This window comes from Parasteatoda tepidariorum, chromosome 9 (genome assembly GCF_982258835.1).
Source record: "Parasteatoda tepidariorum strain Cologne lab strain chromosome 9, Ptep-v5.0, whole genome shotgun sequence".
Taxonomy (NCBI): Eukaryota; Metazoa; Arthropoda; class Arachnida; order Araneae; family Theridiidae; genus Parasteatoda; species Parasteatoda tepidariorum.
The window spans coordinates 35,531,858-35,549,334 of record NC_141763.1 but is presented as its reverse complement, the minus strand read 5'-3'; the positions used below and the strand labels follow the sequence as shown (position 1 = coordinate 35,549,334).

General features: G+C 33.9%; 4 protein-coding genes across 5 annotated transcripts; 2 read left to right on the top strand and 2 right to left on the bottom strand.

Moving 5' to 3' along the window:
- Nucleotides 1-1,432: 1,432 nt before the first annotated feature.
- On the bottom strand, nt 1,433-1,990 carry LOC107448126 (retrovirus-related Pol polyprotein from transposon 412). The gene has a single exon (XM_016063233.2). The coding sequence runs from the start codon at nt 1,988-1,990 to the stop codon at nt 1,433-1,435; it is 558 nt and encodes a 185-aa protein (XP_015918719.2).
- A 1,833-nt stretch (nt 1,991-3,823) lies between these two features.
- On the top strand, nt 3,824-6,640 carry LOC147803960 (uncharacterized). The gene is made up of 2 exons (XM_087151569.1): nt 3,824-3,961; nt 4,072-6,640. Exons 1-2 carry the CDS (start codon nt 3,887-3,889, stop codon nt 4,903-4,905), a joined length of 909 nt encoding a protein of 302 aa, XP_087007695.1. The 5' UTR covers nt 3,824-3,886; the 3' UTR covers nt 4,906-6,640.
- On the bottom strand, nt 4,015-17,477 carry LOC147803959 (uncharacterized). 2 transcript variants are annotated; one of them, XM_087151564.1, is made up of 12 exons: nt 16,832-17,477; nt 16,646-16,723; nt 16,364-16,534; nt 15,573-16,274; nt 15,189-15,479; nt 14,371-15,089; nt 14,203-14,283; nt 13,852-14,107; nt 13,405-13,748; nt 13,033-13,312; nt 12,586-12,918; nt 4,015-12,482 (listed from the first exon to the last, which is right to left on the bottom strand). In XM_087151564.1, exons 2-12 carry the CDS (start codon nt 16,718-16,720, stop codon nt 11,805-11,807), a joined length of 3,930 nt encoding a protein of 1,309 aa, XP_087007690.1. In that variant the 5' UTR covers nt 16,721-16,723; nt 16,832-17,477; the 3' UTR covers nt 4,015-11,804. The 2 variants fall into 2 exon arrangements, with proteins under 2 accessions (XP_087007690.1, XP_087007688.1); XM_087151562.1 differs by having other exon boundaries at nt 15,189-16,274.
- Nucleotides 7,566-8,834, top strand: LOC139426739 (uncharacterized protein F54H12.2). Its single transcript, XM_087151352.1, has one exon. It carries the CDS (start codon nt 7,566-7,568, stop codon nt 8,832-8,834), a length of 1,269 nt encoding a protein of 422 aa, XP_087007478.1.

Here is a 17,477-nt window from a genome sequence, read left to right as displayed (position 1 = left end):
TGTAAATTCTCGTCCACATTCTTTGCATTTCACGTTTTCATGCCCAATTTTTTGTTGTCAGACATTTCTTATTAAAACAAAGTTAAAACCGAAAGCGTAAAATAAGTAATGCTACTAAGCCTAACTAAGTTACGTGGAAATCTTAAACTACCTTAAGTCAATTATTCAGCATAAAAAATTTGGTACACGTTTAGAAACACGTTGATACATTTCAAGCGATGCGCAGTTGCTCAGCCGGTTGTACGTACAGACATAAGTTAGAACAGCACACAACAAACAATTGATCTAATGATGGAAATTAAAGTTGTGGTAGGAGGTGACTTTAGGGTTATAAAAACAGGTTACAGCTAACAAGTATTGATGTAATACTTTAAAACATCCCCTAAATCCATACTTGCTAAAAAAAAAAAAAGAAAAGAAAGAAACTTTTATAACAAACTTGACATATGTACAAAAAAAATGTCTTCCTTTTAAAAGTTAAATAAAAAAATATGTAACAGAAATGGCATGCTAAATTTAAAAACAAAATTACTGAAAAACAGAATTTAAATTAAAGTTTTTAAATCACACATGCCAATCATTTTTCTCAGTTTCTGAAAACGAAATTTAGGAATGGGTTTTGTAAAGAGGTCAGCTTCTTGGTCTTCACTTGTACAGTGCTGAACATCTAGTAGTCCAATTTCAAACTTTTCTCGCACAAATTTATAACTCATATCTATATGATTCATTCGATTATGAAACTCGGAATTCTTAATGAGACGGATGGCGATCTCATTATCTAGTTGAAGAACGGGTAAAGCAACAGTAAAATTAAGAACTTATAAGAGTCAATAGATAACCTAGTTAATTATAAATCGAAATAAAAAATGAAAGTTAAACCAACTGGACTACATATTTCTTAATTAATTAGAAATAAATATTAGAGAGAAATAACATAGTTAAACATTCGTATTGAGGGTGATTATTAATAGGACATAGCGTGCGTCGTTCACCGATCGTGGTTGGTGCCCAACTACTCGCCGATATTATTTAGCTCATCCTTTTTCCAATCTTTGCCATTCGCACACCTGAAAGTTCGATGTTCAGGGCGCATACTTGCTATCGCGATATAACGAACTACAGTACTCCCCCCCAAGTGCCTTAGGCACTGAGGCTAGAGATACTTGGTGTTGAACCGGACTTTTCTGCCGGAGCGGGTGACTACTGCTGGAGCTGATTCTGTTGTCAGAACTGTAGGATGTATGGTCATCGATGGTTGTTTCGGCACGGTATTGGAAGAGGAACATGATGAGGTCTGAGTTTCATCCATCTCTACAAAACTTGGCTTTAAGCGATCGACACTAATAGTTGTTGGCTTTTTATTTACCAAAATGGTGAAGTGTTTGTCAATCTATAGTAGCACTTGAAAAGGTCCATCATATGGTGCTTGAAGTTATTTCTTTACACCACCATGACGAATGAAGACGTGTGTACAGCTTTTCAGGGACGGGTGCACAAATGAGTCTGGCTTGTTGTGAGTTGATGCCGGTGTTGGGGCTAAGGACTGCATAGTGTCTCTAAGGTGGTCAAGGAAGTCCGACGGATGAGGATCGATGGTACTTGATGGAGATAAGAATTTAGCTGGCAGGCGTGGTGTCATGCCATAGACTAGCTCTGCAGATGTACACTTTAAATCCTTCTTGAATGAAGAACGCAATCCGAGGAGCACCAATGGAAGAGATTCATTCCATCTTTGCGTACCATGGCACATTATAGACTGCTTTAAGGAACGATGAAACCCTTCCACTATTCCATTGCTTACAGGATGATAGGGTGTCGTTCTAATGTGCCTTATACCCAGAAGCCTAGTCAAGGTAGAGAAGAGGGTACACTGGAATTGTCGTCCTTGATCGGTGGTGATAGTCGAAGGCACACCAAAGCGTGACACCCATTGTGACACAAACGCACGTGCCACAGTCTCAGCCATAATATCCGTGACAAGAATAGCCATTGTCCACCGCGTAAAGCGGTCGTTGCAAATGAGGAGATACAGGAAACCTTCAGAAGGTGGCAGAGGACTCTCCAGATCACTGTGAACGTGGTCGAATCGCCTAGGTGGTTGGACAAAAGGTTGTATCGGACTACGGGTGTGCTTAAAGACTTTAGGTTTTTGACAATCCACACAACCCGAGTGACAACGTCTTTTGTAATTGTTCGTAACGTTCCAATATCAATTTCTTTGAAGCCCGAATGCCCGGATGAGAAAGGTTGTAAAGACTGTCGAAGATTGTTTTTCAGTACAAAGCAGGTACAAAAGGGCGCATCATGTCCTTTTCTATTTGGCACCAAAGCTTCATGTTGTTTGCTATGTTAATAGCTTTTAGTTGCAACGAAGTTGCGGAATTATTTAATGTGTTAAGAAGCTCAGGATCTGTTTGTTGGGCTTCTGCTAGATTCTCGAAAGTCCATATATTAATCTCATCTATTCGAGACAAAGCATCAGCAATGACGTTCTCAGTGCCAGAAACATCACGAATATCTGTGCAAAATTGGGAGATGAAGTCAAGGTGCCTGAGCTGTCGCGGAGAACAAGAGTCTGAATTTTTGGAAAATGCAAACGTTAATGGACGATAGTAGTAGCTAGGGGTACTCAGTGAATACAATGGAGGGGGGCGTGGCACCTGTCAATCATCTCTGTGGGGGGTCGTGAAATAAACGTGTTATAGTAGAGGGGTTTAAAAAAAGAAAGTGAGCGTCATCAACTGCTTATTTCTTTTTTTTAGCAGAAAAGGGATTAGTTTTGGTTTACGAATAAATTATTTCTTTTCTGCGGTGGCAACAGGAGATGGATGGAATATATGTGTTATAGTAGAGGGGTGTTAGAAATTGAACGTCATCAACTGCTTATTTCTTTTTTTAGCAGAAAAGGAAACAGTATCGGTTTTCGAATAAATTATTTCTTTTCTGCGGTGGCAACAGGAGATGGATGGAATATATGTGTTATAGTAGAGGGGTGTTAGAAATTGAACGTCATAAACTGCTTATTTCTTTTTATTAGCAGAAAAGGAAACAGTTTCGGTTTTGGAGCATGTTATTTCTTTTCCTGCGGTGGCAATACTTTATTAGTATTATTTATCTTTGGAAAAAAATGATTTATTTAGAATCATCTGATGGCGCCATCTATGTATGAATATTGGAAACTTAAAAAAAAAAAGATATAATTAAATGAGTTTATTTATTTTTTAATCTTAAAAATTATTCTTATAAATTTATATATAATGTCGATCGTGGAGGATCGAACCTGCGCTAACAAAAAGCCTCCATGGGACAGTAGTTGGGTATCTAAACCACTGTCCTATGGATGCTTGTACATCTTTGCGTTAATAAGTTTGAATATCATTCATCTGCACAAACGATATCGATCACATCCTCTAGTTTCATCGATATATATCTTCACTTCAATTTTTATCAGTTATTAGAATATTATTTCTGACCACCTGGCAGTTACAATTATTTTTTCCTCTTGGCAACGATACCCTTATGCACGTGTTTGAGAGTGTGTACCGGTTTTGGGGCTGACGTCACTCCACGTCATTCCCTTCTCGTTCAGGCAAGATTTTTTTTGCAAGGTAGATCTTGTACTGTGACGTATGCATGATGATTTCAGTTCCTTTCACTGAAGAAGATTGTTGTACACACGTGATGTTTTTAAAATTTTTTCATTGGTCAGTTATTTTTCTACTTGCTCGGAATGGCATCAGTTTCTTGTGCATTACTCGTTTAGTTTAGGCTCGTTGTTGTGTTAGACGTTGTTGTGCGCAGTGTATACCAAATTTCATACCTTCACAAGATAATATTTTCTTTATTTTTGAAAATTTGAAAACCTTATATCTGCATTCATTTCATTATGGACAAAAGGAAATATCATCAAGAGGCCAATTCACAAGATATTTGCAAAAAGTCGAAAACAGATAGTTCTAAAGTAAGTTTATTTTGTTATACTGTGTATTATTAAATTAAAAATGTTATATCTAATTTATTTGTTTTTTTATAAAATTTACTAAATCTGTATTTTTTTTATATTTTTTACAGGATGGATTATTCACCGATGATCACATGCCAGATGAGGTATTCCCGATCGGCAACGATGTCTTTGTAAATGCTACAACATATCGCGGATTCGTTACAGTACACTTGCGGCAATACAAAAAATATGGTAAAGTGTACTACCCATCAAGTGAAGGAATAACTCTAAGACCGTGGTGGATACAATATATCATGGGATTCAAAAAAGTTCCTGAAACAAAAAGTGAGTTAGCTATTGCACCTTACGTCTCAGAAAAGGAATTCCGAATCACAAGTGAGAACTTTTCTGATTTTTGTTTTGAACGCATATACAAAGCTGATAAAATACCCAGTTCAAAGCGAATAACTATCACTAAGGAACAATGGCAAGAGATGCTAGACAAATACATTGATATTTCATTCATAGTTTTGGATTTTATATTTAAGAACATGAACTTTTTAGATGCTTTTAAAAATGTTTGTGAATCTCCTATTGATAAAGCTTTACCAAGCTCTTTGGACACTAGTCTTGGTGAAGAGTACTTGAAAAAAATTTTAAAAAGGTCTGTATGTGATATTTTTATTGACAATGGTATGAAAGAGCCACGTAGACTTGCTGAGGAACAATTTGGTAACCGCCGTGAAACTTTTAATTCTAATGCTTTTTCTCTGGAAGCAATGGAATTGGCTGAACGATTTTATTCTAACCTATTTGATAGACAAAAGTTTTTATTATTACCACCTCTTAGTTATGCTACTGAGGAATTTTTTGAAAATTTACATTTACATTTTGTATTAAGATCTGCCAGAGAATTCATGTGTCCTTCAGATACTTTTGAATATTTTGAAGATTTTGATTAGCTGTCACTTGTTAATCGAGCATTACTTATCTTTGAATAAATAGTATATTCCTATTGTTCTTTGTGTACCATGTTTTAATTTTTTGTTTTTTCTTTTTGAAAAATTTTATTTCATGAACTTTTTTTTCAGATAAACGAACAATTTTCCTTTTCAGAGAAAAATTACTGTTTTCCGCAGAATAAATACTGCTTCCACGTTAGTTAATTTATATTACTTTAATATAATAAAGAAATAATTAAATTAATTGATGTACCAGTATGTTTAAGTTTAATTAAAATAGGAAAATTAAATTTAAATTGATAACATTATTTCATATATAGCTGGAAAATGTATTTTAATCTTAAATAAAATCTAAGTCGGAATGAATAATTTACTATCTTCTGTTTATAAGAAACCTGATCACCCAGGTAGTTTCGGTGGTGTTAATGCAATTTATAATGCTGTAAAGGGCAAAGTTAAAAAAAGTCAAATTAAAAAATGGTTAGAAACTAAGGATTCTTATACATTACATAAACCATTAAAACATAAATTTAAAAGGAATCGAGTGATTGTTGGAGGTATAGATGAACAATTTCAAATTGATTTAGTTGACATGCAATCTTTAGCAAAATTTAATAATGGATTCAAATATTTGTTAACTTGTATAGATTGTTTTTCAAAATTTGCATGGGCTGTGCCTATTAAAGACAAATCAGCCAAAAATGTATTGCCGGCTTTAAAAACTATTTTTAGAGAAAGAAAACCCGAGAAACTGCAATCAGATAAAGGAACAGAATTCACTAATAAACTTGTACAACAATATCTTAAAAATATAGGAGTTCATTTTTTTACAACGAATAATGAAACTAAGTCAAGTATTGTTGAGAGGTTTAACCGCACTTTGAAAACTAAGATGTGGAAATACTTTACAGAATATAACACGAAGAAATATATTAATGTCATTTCAAAGTTAGTACATAGTTATAATCATACTAAACACAGAAGTATAAAAATAGATCCAGTCTCTGTTAATATCGATAATCAAAAAGAAGTTTGGAATACGTTATATAGTGATATAATTAATAATAAAAAACCAAATATAAGTGTTTTTAAGATAGGAGATACAGTTCGAATTAGTAAGTCAAAACTTACATTCGAGAAAGGATATGAAAGTAATTGGACTCGAGAATTATTCATCATCGATAAAATTATCAGAAGAAATCCTGTAGTGTATAAAATAAAAGATTTAAAGAATGAACCAATAAACGGTACTTTTTATGCTGAAGAATTACAAAAAGTAGTTGATTCCGGTTTTTACCCTGTAGAAAAAGTAATCAAGAAAAAAAGAATTAATGGAAAATTACAATATTATGTTAAATTTTTAGGGTACCCAGATAAGTTCAATGATTGGGTGACTGATATTCAAAAAGTATAAATAGTGAAGGCTAATCGTAAGAGATTCATTTTTAAAAATGTCTTTCTACGTGACGTTGCCCTCCGATAGTTCTATGCGATTCTTTCCAGATAACAAAATCTCTCATTTTAAAACTCAATTACCTATACCAGTGGATTTAAAAGGTGAATGGGAAGTAGGCCTATCAGAAATCATCTATCCCCATTCTTGGCTTAACGTAAATGAAACTAACAATTATTTTTACTACAAGATTAGTAATGGTAATATCATATCGACTATTAAGCAAACAATTGATGTAGGTTGTTATGAAACAATGTTCGATATTGTATCATCTATACAACTTGCTTTACCTAAAAATCCAAGTCGGTTCACACTTACTTACAATAAAGCTACAAAACGAGTAAAAGTTAATGCGGTTCAGGGATGCAGCCTTCATTTAGAGAATTTAGGTGAGCTGTTAGGATTCCAACGTGAAACAATCATTACGGGTAACATGAAAAGCGATCAGGTTGCGGATGCATGGACTAATTTTTCGGTTTTCTACGTGTACACAGATCTTGTATCCCCCCAAATTGTGGGCGATACGCAAGCTCCTTTACTGCGGATAGTTCGAATAAAAGGACAAGACGGAGAAACTATCAGTCAGTATTATGATAGACCTCAATATTTACCTTTAATGAGACATTCATTTCAAACTATTCAAGTTGAACTCAGACTAAATTCAGGTGACTTTGTACCCTTTGAAAGAGGTAAAGTGATGGTTGTACTGCATTTTCGAATGCGACAAATACTATAAATATGGAGTGTATTTTCAAAAATGATTCATTACAAAATCAGCTACCAAGATGAAAGTACCTTATGTTTCTTGCTCAAAGAAGTTGGAAGACCATTATACTTCTCAAACCGGACATGGTTTGCCATATTATCGAGGTATATCTTACCAAAAAGGCTATGGTCTGGGCGGTATATTTAGACGATTATTTAGAGCAGCTTTACCATACATATATCGGGGGTCAAAAACTATTGGAAAAGAAGCCTTAATCACAGGATCACGTGTTGTGTCGGATGTATTAGCAGGTCAGGACTTGAAAACATCGGCCAAAAATAGAACAAAGGAATCAGGCAAAATATTGGCCAATAAAGCAATTGGAAAAATTCAGTCAATGATCGGTAGTGGTGGATATAAAAGAAAGCGCAAGACAAAGAAAAAAATCATTCCATCAAAGAAACAGAAAGCGAGAGGACGTGATATTTTTGACTCCTAATCATGACATTTCTTTTGAAGGGTTCTCCAGAATGTGTCAAATCTGAACTGGAATTGTTTCATATGCCTGGCACACAAACCGTCATTCAAAGTGGGCAGTGGGTAGAGTTCCATCCATTATCTAATGTATTTGATGGCGGACCCGTAGAATTTCATATATCAGGCTCCGGCGAGGAATTTATTGATTTAAGTCAGACTCAGCTTCACGTGCAGGCAAAAATTTTAAAAAATGATAATACTAATTTAACGAAAGATGACGATATCGGACCCGTTAATCTATTTTTACATTCTCTGTTTTCTCAAGTGGATGTATCATTAAACGACCGCATCATTTCAAATTCGAGCAACACCTACCCTTATAGATCCTACATAGAAACACTTTTAAACCATGGCTATGACAGTAAAACCTCCCAACTCACAGCAGAACTTTATTATAAGGATTCCAATGATGGACTGAAAAAAAGATCAGATTTTTTTAAGTTAAGTTCAAGTGTGGACATGATTGGTTGTATACACAGCGATTTGTTCCACCAAAACAGATTATTATTGAACATGGTAGATATAAAAATAAAGTTGATTCGTAGTAAACCTGAATTTTGTTTGATCGGAAAATCTGGCTATAAAGTTATACTAGATAGAATTTCACTTTTAATAAGAAAAGTGTGTGTAAGTCCTGGAGTAATTTTAGGACACGCAAAAGCTTTAGAAAAAGATACTGCAAAATATCCTATCGATCGAGTTCTGTGTAAAGCGTATTCCATTCCTAAAGGTAACATGTCATTTGTGCAAGACAATGTTTTTGTGGGCCAGATTCCTAAACGACTCATCATAGGATGTGTGGAAAACGATGCATTTCATGGAACATTTGAGAAAAATCCTTTTGATTTTAAACATTTTAATTTAAATTTTATCGCAGTCTACGTAGATGGTCAACCAGTCCCTCATAATCCACTGGAGCTGAATTTTTCGAAAAAACAATATATCAGAGCTTATCAAAATTTATTTATGAGCACTGAACATATGAGAAGCGACAGGGGCAACTTTATTTCTAGAGAAGAATTTTGTGATGGGTATACTCTCTATGCGTTTGACTTATCTCCTGACTTATGTGATGGCGATCATTTTAATTTAATAAAACATAGTAATTTAAGAGTTGAAATGAAATTTGAGAGACCGTTAGAGAAAACAGTGTGTGTCATAGTGTTTGCCGAATTTGAAAACGTCATAGAAATTAACAAATCGAGAGACATCCTATACGATTTTGGAAATTAATGATACACAATGGGCGGAAGAAAGATTTATGAAATATTATCGAAAGACCCTACAACAGCATCTAAGTTTAGAGGTGTTTACTCACGAGACACAATACCCACTTTGCAAGAAAATGAAGCTATCATCGTCAATACAGATGAATCAACTCGACCAGGATCTCATTGGTTAGCTCTATACATGACTGAACAAAAAAAACTGGAATTCTTTGATTCCTATGGACATTCACCACATTTTTATGGACTTGATATTTATAAATTATTTAACATTACTAATGTATGTTGGAATTCTATAACTTTTCAATCACTCACTTCAAATGTATGTGGAGCCTATTGTGTATTTTTCATTTACAAACGTTGTCAGAATCATTCTATGGTTTCCATTCTAAGAATGCTAAATGTTAATAAAAAAAATGATTTTAGAGTGTATCAATTTGTGAAAAAGAAATTTGGTGTACGCTTTGCTTACAAACAATAAAAAAAATATTTTTTTTAAAAAGAAAAATTGTGTTTGTGTTTTTATTTACATACCGTTATTTGCGTTATTTATTTTTAATAAATATTCTCGTTTATTAATCCCCTTGTATAAATTATGGAGTTCCCTAAACTTAGGCATTCGTTCACGTGCATTTTGGCTGGTCCAACAGGATGTGGAAAAAGCCAACTCTGCAAAAAAATAATCGAGTCTAAAATTATTCAACCTTTTCCAAAATCGGTTATTTGGTGTTATGGAGCGTATCAAGCTATGTTTGAAACAATACCGAATGTGACATTTCATGAGGGCGTTCCTTCTGATTTAAATAATATTTCAAATGCATTAATTATTCTCGATGATCTTATGTCTGAATTAGGAAGTAATTCCAAATTAACTCATTTATTTACAAAGTATAGTCATCATCGTAATGTCTCGGTAATTTTTATAGTTCAAAATATATTCCATAAAGGAAAAGAAATGAGAGAAATATCTCTGAATTCTCACTACCTTATTCTCTTCAAAAACCCCCGAGATCAAAGCCAAATTACACATTTAGGTCGTCAGCTCTACCCAACAAAATTGAAATTTTTCCAAGAAGTGTATCAAGACGCGACTTCGAAACCTTTCGGCTACCTGTTAGTCGATTTGAAACCAGATACGGAAGATAACTTGCGCCTGCGCACTGGTATATTACCAAATGATAAAATGATCGTGTACCAGCCGAGATAGTCATTTGTCCATTAACATTAGCGAAGATGAGTAGTGTCTGTGTCTTAGATTTCGAAGGATATTTATTCACTGAAAATCGATTTATTATTAAAGAGCTAGCAATCTTTGATATAAATAACAATCATTTAAATAATTGGACATTTCAACCACCATTTAGTTTCGTAAAGCTAAGGAAGCATGAGATAAGACAATATTTTTTTTATAAAAAATAATACACATGGATATGATTGGAATTTTGGACAATCGCCCTACATAGAGTTATGTTTCATTTTAAAAGAAATATTTCAGAAATATGAAAAGATTTATATAAAAGGAGAGGAGAAGACAAAATTTATTCAAAGTATTACGAATCGTTATTGTGTGAACTTAGAAACTCTCGGGTGCCCGAAAATCAATGATTTGGTAAAATCACCTGTTAACTGTAATTTTAAACACTTCAGCAGAAATCACTGTGCCTCCATTAAAGCTGAAACATTTGGTCATTTTCTAAAGTATAAATTAATCCCAATTAGGAATGAAACAATCAAATGCGATTAGAATGTCGAACAGTAAGCACTGTTGTCTAGAGGTCTTACAAGCTGTTGCTAAACTGAAATCAAAACGGAAATTCTTAAAACACTGTCCAGCTAAATCTATTAAGAGCATTTGTGAATGCGTGCTTAATTTGTTAAAAGGTAACATTCCTCTCAATAAAAAACAAAAAAACAAGCTCTCACCATTCAAAAGAAGTTTAAGAAAACTTTCTGATAAAAAAAGTACCTTTATTCCGTAAGAGGGAAATTCTTGTCCAGCGAGGTGACGGATTTTTAGGATTCCTGATACCAGCTGCCATTACAGCTCTAACATCTTTAATTAATGGAACACGCTAAAAAATTTTTACTTGTTCCAGAAAATAGGTTACAAGCTAATACTGTAGAATATCTATCTGAATTGGACAGGCAAATGCATGATATTATTAAAAATCAAACTATTCCTGAGAATGAAAAAGCAGTGTTATATTTGCAAATTCTTCAAAAGTATGTCAAATTTCCTAACTTTTTGGAAAATAAAAACAAAACAACTGAATCAGTGGTTGATACCTCACCTGAAATGGAAGAAAAGCCTAACGAAATTAAAGAAGAAAATGTTACGGAAAACAGTGATGTAATAGAAATGCAGCTAATGAATGTTGTACCTAAAAGTCAAAAAGAGCGAGCTAAAAAGTTTCTCCAATTATTGCAATCTAACAAAGAACTGTTTTCTTGGACTGATAAAGGAGAAATTCTGTACAAACAAAAACTACTCCCTGGAACGAATATCACTCACCTAATTAATAATGTACTTAGAAACGAGAAGAAACAACCAAAAGGGCAACAAGTATTTTTTGAAGCTATAAAAGAAATGAAAATACCTGAAGAATATGTAATTAATAAAAAAGTGTTTACTGACTCACCTCCTGTAACGAGTACACCAGTCCTGTTTGCTAGAAAAAAACGCTGGCTGAAATACTAAGTAACGTGACATATTATGTAACATGGTGTTTTTTTTATAAATAAACAAAAAGGAAATAAAATAAAATGTGTCTTTTTACTTTTATTGAAAAACAAAACAAATGCATATAAGTTTTTTTTTTTTAATATACTATACCTGTGTCTGTGAGTGTAAGTGAATGTTTGCGTAATATTTGTTGGCCCTGAAAAGGGCCCTTTTTTTTTATAAAATGTGTATTTGTGCTTGCTTGCTTCCTTCTTCTTCTTCTTCCTCCGATACCCTCCTTTTCATCATGGCTCCTCAGTATCCATACGGAACAGTGGAGAAATCAGGTTTTATTACTCTCTTGCTATAGACCATCCTGTACTGTTTTATTTCCTCCTTGTTGAAGACTCTCCTCTTCTTTGAATCTCTGACTATTTTGGTTGGGTTGTAAATGGGGATGGAAGAGCGATCATCTAGATTCGACACTAAACTATAGATAGAATCAAAATTGAGAATAAGACTGTTTTTGAAGTTTAAGCTAAACCCCCTCACTTTGCACACGCTTTTACCACTGTTAGTTATGTAAGAATAGTTTTTCTGTCCCCCTGGGAAAAAAAAAAAGCATAACTTTAAAAAATTTTTATCATAATATAAAAAAAACAAATCAACATTTTTTTTTTTTTTCTCATCGTATAACTTACCAGACACAAATTTTGAAATTGTCTCTCCTCCAAGTTCGTCAGTGAAATCTCCTAAAAAGTTCCCCAAAGGTGGATCATTTGTTCCAGTAGATTCATAAATTATCGAATCGGTGTCAAAATAAAGCACCTGCTCTCCTAAACGGTCGATTTCATCGTACAATTTTAGCCTGGCATGGCAAGTCGTGAAGGCCGCGATAAAAATGTTAGTGCTAGTATCTTGATCGATGAATTCAGCCTTTTGCTTCCACTCCATGGCACAGATATTATCCGTTGGGAAGCACACATCTTGTACCTGCAACAGTAGTTAAAAAATATGATTCAATAAAAAAATAAAAAAAAATATGCAATCATAAAAACACCTGAAATGTAATATTTGACAGATTAATAATGCTTACGATCTTAGTGTTGTCACAAAGGAGCTTGTTAAATTCTTCCAAACTGCTAACGAAGTTTAGCATCGATTTTAGAAGGCTCATTCCAAAGCGGCCCCAAAAACTGTTCAGTGCTAACTTGGCAACGGCTCTCTGACCAGGGTTGTACTCAATTCTATCTTTCCTTAGCAGAATTCCTTCCTTCTCAAAATATGTTTTTATATAGTCATCCTTATCGGCCTCTGTCATACAATTCGATGGCCATCCACTTGCTTCTTGCTTTAAACGCAAAAACATATCGATGTATGTGCGAAACAATTCTGTAGATGAATTTTCAAAATGATACACTTCAAAGATCTGAAAAGGAAAAAAAAAAAAAAAAAAAAAAAAGTAATATATATATATATATATGTATATGAGCATTTTCTTTCCTATTACTAAAAATTTGGTTTCTCAGATAATAATAGTTACCTTTATGATTTTATAACCTTTTTCTACTGCCTTCTTCACTTCTTCTGATACCCAAGTACCAATCAATGATCTTTGATTTTCGTCGTGAGTGCATGGAGTCTTTTGGCTAGATTCACAGCAGGATCTACACAACGGGAACATTAACTTCCCTTGATTCCGATAAGGTAGTACAGGATGATACAATCCATGTGGTGGGAGAATTTTACACTTTATGAAACCAAAATAATTGTTAACGTCATCAAAATTATCCGTGATTATCGCTGGGTGACCAATGGGATATCTGCAACAGATAAATTATAAGCACAAAAAAAAAAAAAAAAAAAAATACTAAGAATAAAGAAGAGGATATTAAAAAAAGGCTTTTGGGCTTACCTGCAATATTTATTGCACCATGGATATAGACTTGTAAAATCTATATATTTAGCACTTCCCTCGTATACAAGTTTAACTGCGTTGGTGCGACCACCAAAGAAAGCATCGCGGGGGTTAAGTCGATCAACAATTTCGTGATCTTCCAAAAAGGTTTTTAATTCTGAATTTTTCACCTTCAAATCATTAAAGTCGTGCTCCCATATTTCCTGCAAAGTATATCCTTTTTTTTTCAGTCGATCCGATATTATATTTGTTTGAGTCCTAAGCTTATTCATCGTCTCTCCAGACACAGGATTGACAGCATCGGGATCAAAACATTTCTCACATCCGTGGTAAAAACAGCCCTGTTGATAAAGAAAAAAAATATTTGTTTAAAATCTATATTCTAATATTTCCTTAAAACATTTAATAAATGAGATCAAAGTTTAAACAAAAATAAATACTTACGTGATACTGATATATAGTATTAGTTTCAGCGCAAAAACCGTCTACCTTCAATCCATCTATAATCACTTCCCCTCGACCATTCAATGCGTGGCTAATATGTCGTCCTTCGGAAACAGAAATGAAATCTAACCATCGTATACTGTCCCGGCTATAGTTGTCACTTGCGTATCCATGAACTGGGACCATGGCGATCGTCTTCGGTGTAATATGTTGACTCCTAAAGCATGCCATACACGAAGCAGCAATTGTTACGTAGCTGAAATTATAAAATTGAATAATCATTAATATATCTAAATATATGATAATAATAATAATAAATATAAAATATTGAAAATTTAAAATAAACTTTACCAAAAAGGATCAACACTGCAAATTTCAATAAATTGTTTCCGGAACTCCAAGCAGCATTGACGTAGTATATCCACATCAGATCTAAGAATAAAAAATAAGATAAATAATGATAAAATACATTGCATATATATGGATCATTATAAACTAATACTTCAAAATAATACTAACAGGCAATATTTCTCCATTTCTTTCCGGAAATCAAAGACGTCATCCTTCTGCTCCTCGTACCACGATAAAAATTTTTGGCGTGTGTCTTTGGACATCATCTCCGGGGTATAAAAAGACTGGTCTGGTATTGTACCTACGTAATTTTGATTCTCAGGAGTGTTGAATAGATGCGGGAAGAAGCCTTTTGCTAGTTCATTCTTACCAAATGTCTTTGGCAGCTTTGAAAGGGACATCGGAAAGAAGCTGTAAGAATCAATGAAACGGATACTTAGTGCTGTAACGAGAATTTGGATGATTTTCGACCCTTGAGGAATTACTTTGGGTTGATACCCCTTTTCCAATAGCCATTTTAAAACAAACTGTCCGTCAAATCCCTTCATGTTGTGGGCGAGCAATGTGTATCCTTTATGTATAGGAGTAAATACATAGTTGCAGAAGTCTGTAAGCGTGTTCACCCCTTCAAATTTTTTTGTGTTCCCATCTGCATATTGCAAAATGGCATAATTTACAATATGCTCTCCAGTTGCTTGCGTTGTCTCGAAATCGAAGAAAATGAGTTTATCATTATGTTTCTTAGGTTCAACTTTATTCAGGAAACACAAGTGTCCCGGAGGAAATAATTTCTTGCACGATTTACAGCGTCTTTCGCCGCATTTGTGTTCGCTCTTTGGACATTTCTTTCTCTCTATTACTTTGGAGCATGCCATGCACTGATATATCTAAAAAAAATAAATAATAATAATGAGACATCTTATTTAGTTACAGAAGGAAAACATTTATACAATACGAAAAAAAAAATGAAAATAAACTTTCCATACCGCAGCACAGATTCCTCTGTCTATGTGACTACTATAACATGTAGAAGAGTTACACAACCTGTCACATTGAGTGCATCTTATCGCTGACTCATCTTTGGTACAACTAGATCGTCTACAAACATGGCACACCAACTCACATCTATGAAGCGCAAGGCTTTGGAATGGCCTGTAACATGAGTCGCAAAAGTAGTCGGAGGCATAAAAGCCTTTAGGTGAAGTGATGACGTCATAATGAGAGTTATGAAGATAAAGATAAACCGTCTTATTCCTTTTGCTTCCTTTGTAAGAAACCTGAAAGAAAAAACATAGAAAATTGCTAATGAATAAAAAAAAAATGGAATTAAATACAAGGTAAATAAAAAATATAACGAAATAAAACATCACCTGATGCATTTTTTCACTGCTGATCACAACGACTTGAATGTCCAGGTGTCTCTCAAATACCGCTATCTCTGCGTACCCGCACGGGCCTACGGAGACTTGCGTCTCAGCGTGCAACGCTAATGCCCGCCTCTCTAGCAGATTGCATCTTGGATTGCGTAATGTGGAATACTCCAAGTCCTTTTCTAAAATCGCTTTTCCAAGCAAAATCGACATTGCGCAGCAAACTTCTGTGTCGTCTTTAATCCTAATGACAGACGATTTTACAAGTCTGTCGACATCAGGATTGATCACGCGCCTATTTCTCCCAGAACCTGACTCCCTCTTTATTGTCACCACGTTAATTGTGAATCCTTCATCTAATGCTATTTCGTCTTTCGATTGAAGGACTTTGGTGACGCATGCTAAAAAATGTTCGACCGTCATTTCACCGACAGTTTTCAGAGATGTAGAAATTGGACGATCAAGCTTATCGTGGTATAAAATAAATCTTATAAGATCTCCTTGGTTCAACCCACGAGTAGCTTTTGTCAAAACAGTCTGAATTAGCGAAGCCAAGACATCCACCACATCAATTAAAAAAGCACCCCTAGCATGTGCAGGCAATCTATCTACGTCCACGAGGGCTGAAAAATCAATTTCGACTGCACCATAAGTCCGATTTGTTCTTCTACTATTCTCCGTTAGGACGATTGCATCCATGAGCTGAAAAAGAGAAAAAAAAATATTATTATAAGATAATTAATTTGAAAACACCTTTACCTAATTTTTAAATGATATATATATATACTCACATTAAAATTTCCATCAATGACAGGCAATGGTGTCCAAAAACTGGAGGAGGGTCCTGCTACCGGTTCCTCTAATCCACCACCACATTGGTTTACATTGAAAGTATTCTCCACAAACGTTTGAGATGTCTCGCTGAAATTTAGGGGAAATTGAGTGAATACACTCGGAGAATCCTTAAAAAAAAGCAAACACGGATATCATTGTTGTTTGAAGTTCTGATAAATATTTAAAAACAAATATTTAAATAATGCCAAGTAAAAAAAAAAAAAAAAAATTATAACTACCGGATGATCATCAAAGCTCTTTATTAGTGTTGGTGAAAGGGGATTTTCATCGAATATTTGAGATGTTTCACTCATCACCTATTAATGATAAAAAATTGAAAAGCTATTCTAATAAACACACGCACACACACACACACACATATATATATATATATATATATAGAATAACTGTTAAATAATACATACCTCATCGTCATCCAAAATAAAATCTAATTCCGGTACATCAGGCACAGGATTCTGCTCGAAAATATCCGATGTTTCACTGTGAGCCTAGAAAACCATGAAATAAAATAATTATCAAAGAAATGCTGTTCGTTGGGAAATTGAGAGTCCACTATATCCCCGCCAAATTAAAATCAAATATACGTTTCATCGATCCCATATACTATATTGTAATGCATAACAAATGAGATGAAATACAATCGGTATATAAATGAGTTACAATACGGTAAAACAAAATATTGTTGGATAAAAGAAACAGACTTTAAAAAATAAAATACGATCCGATACGTTAATAAAAAAAAAAAATCCACGTGGTAAAACAAATAACAACAAACAGGCATAATATGGTAAAATCAGCACGTGACAAATATAAAACTTTTAAGAAAGAGAGTTATATAAAATAAATAAGAACAACACGTGGTAAATATTAAATACATTCATTCTTCGATAAGATTTTAAGACATGCGGTAAGTTAAAATAAAAATTTTATTACTTTTAAAACAAAACAATTAAAACTTGCCAAAATTAAGAATGATACTAAAATATTAAACACAAATAAAGATATAGTTTTACAAAACGCACGTGGTATTTAATATTGTTAAACTAAATT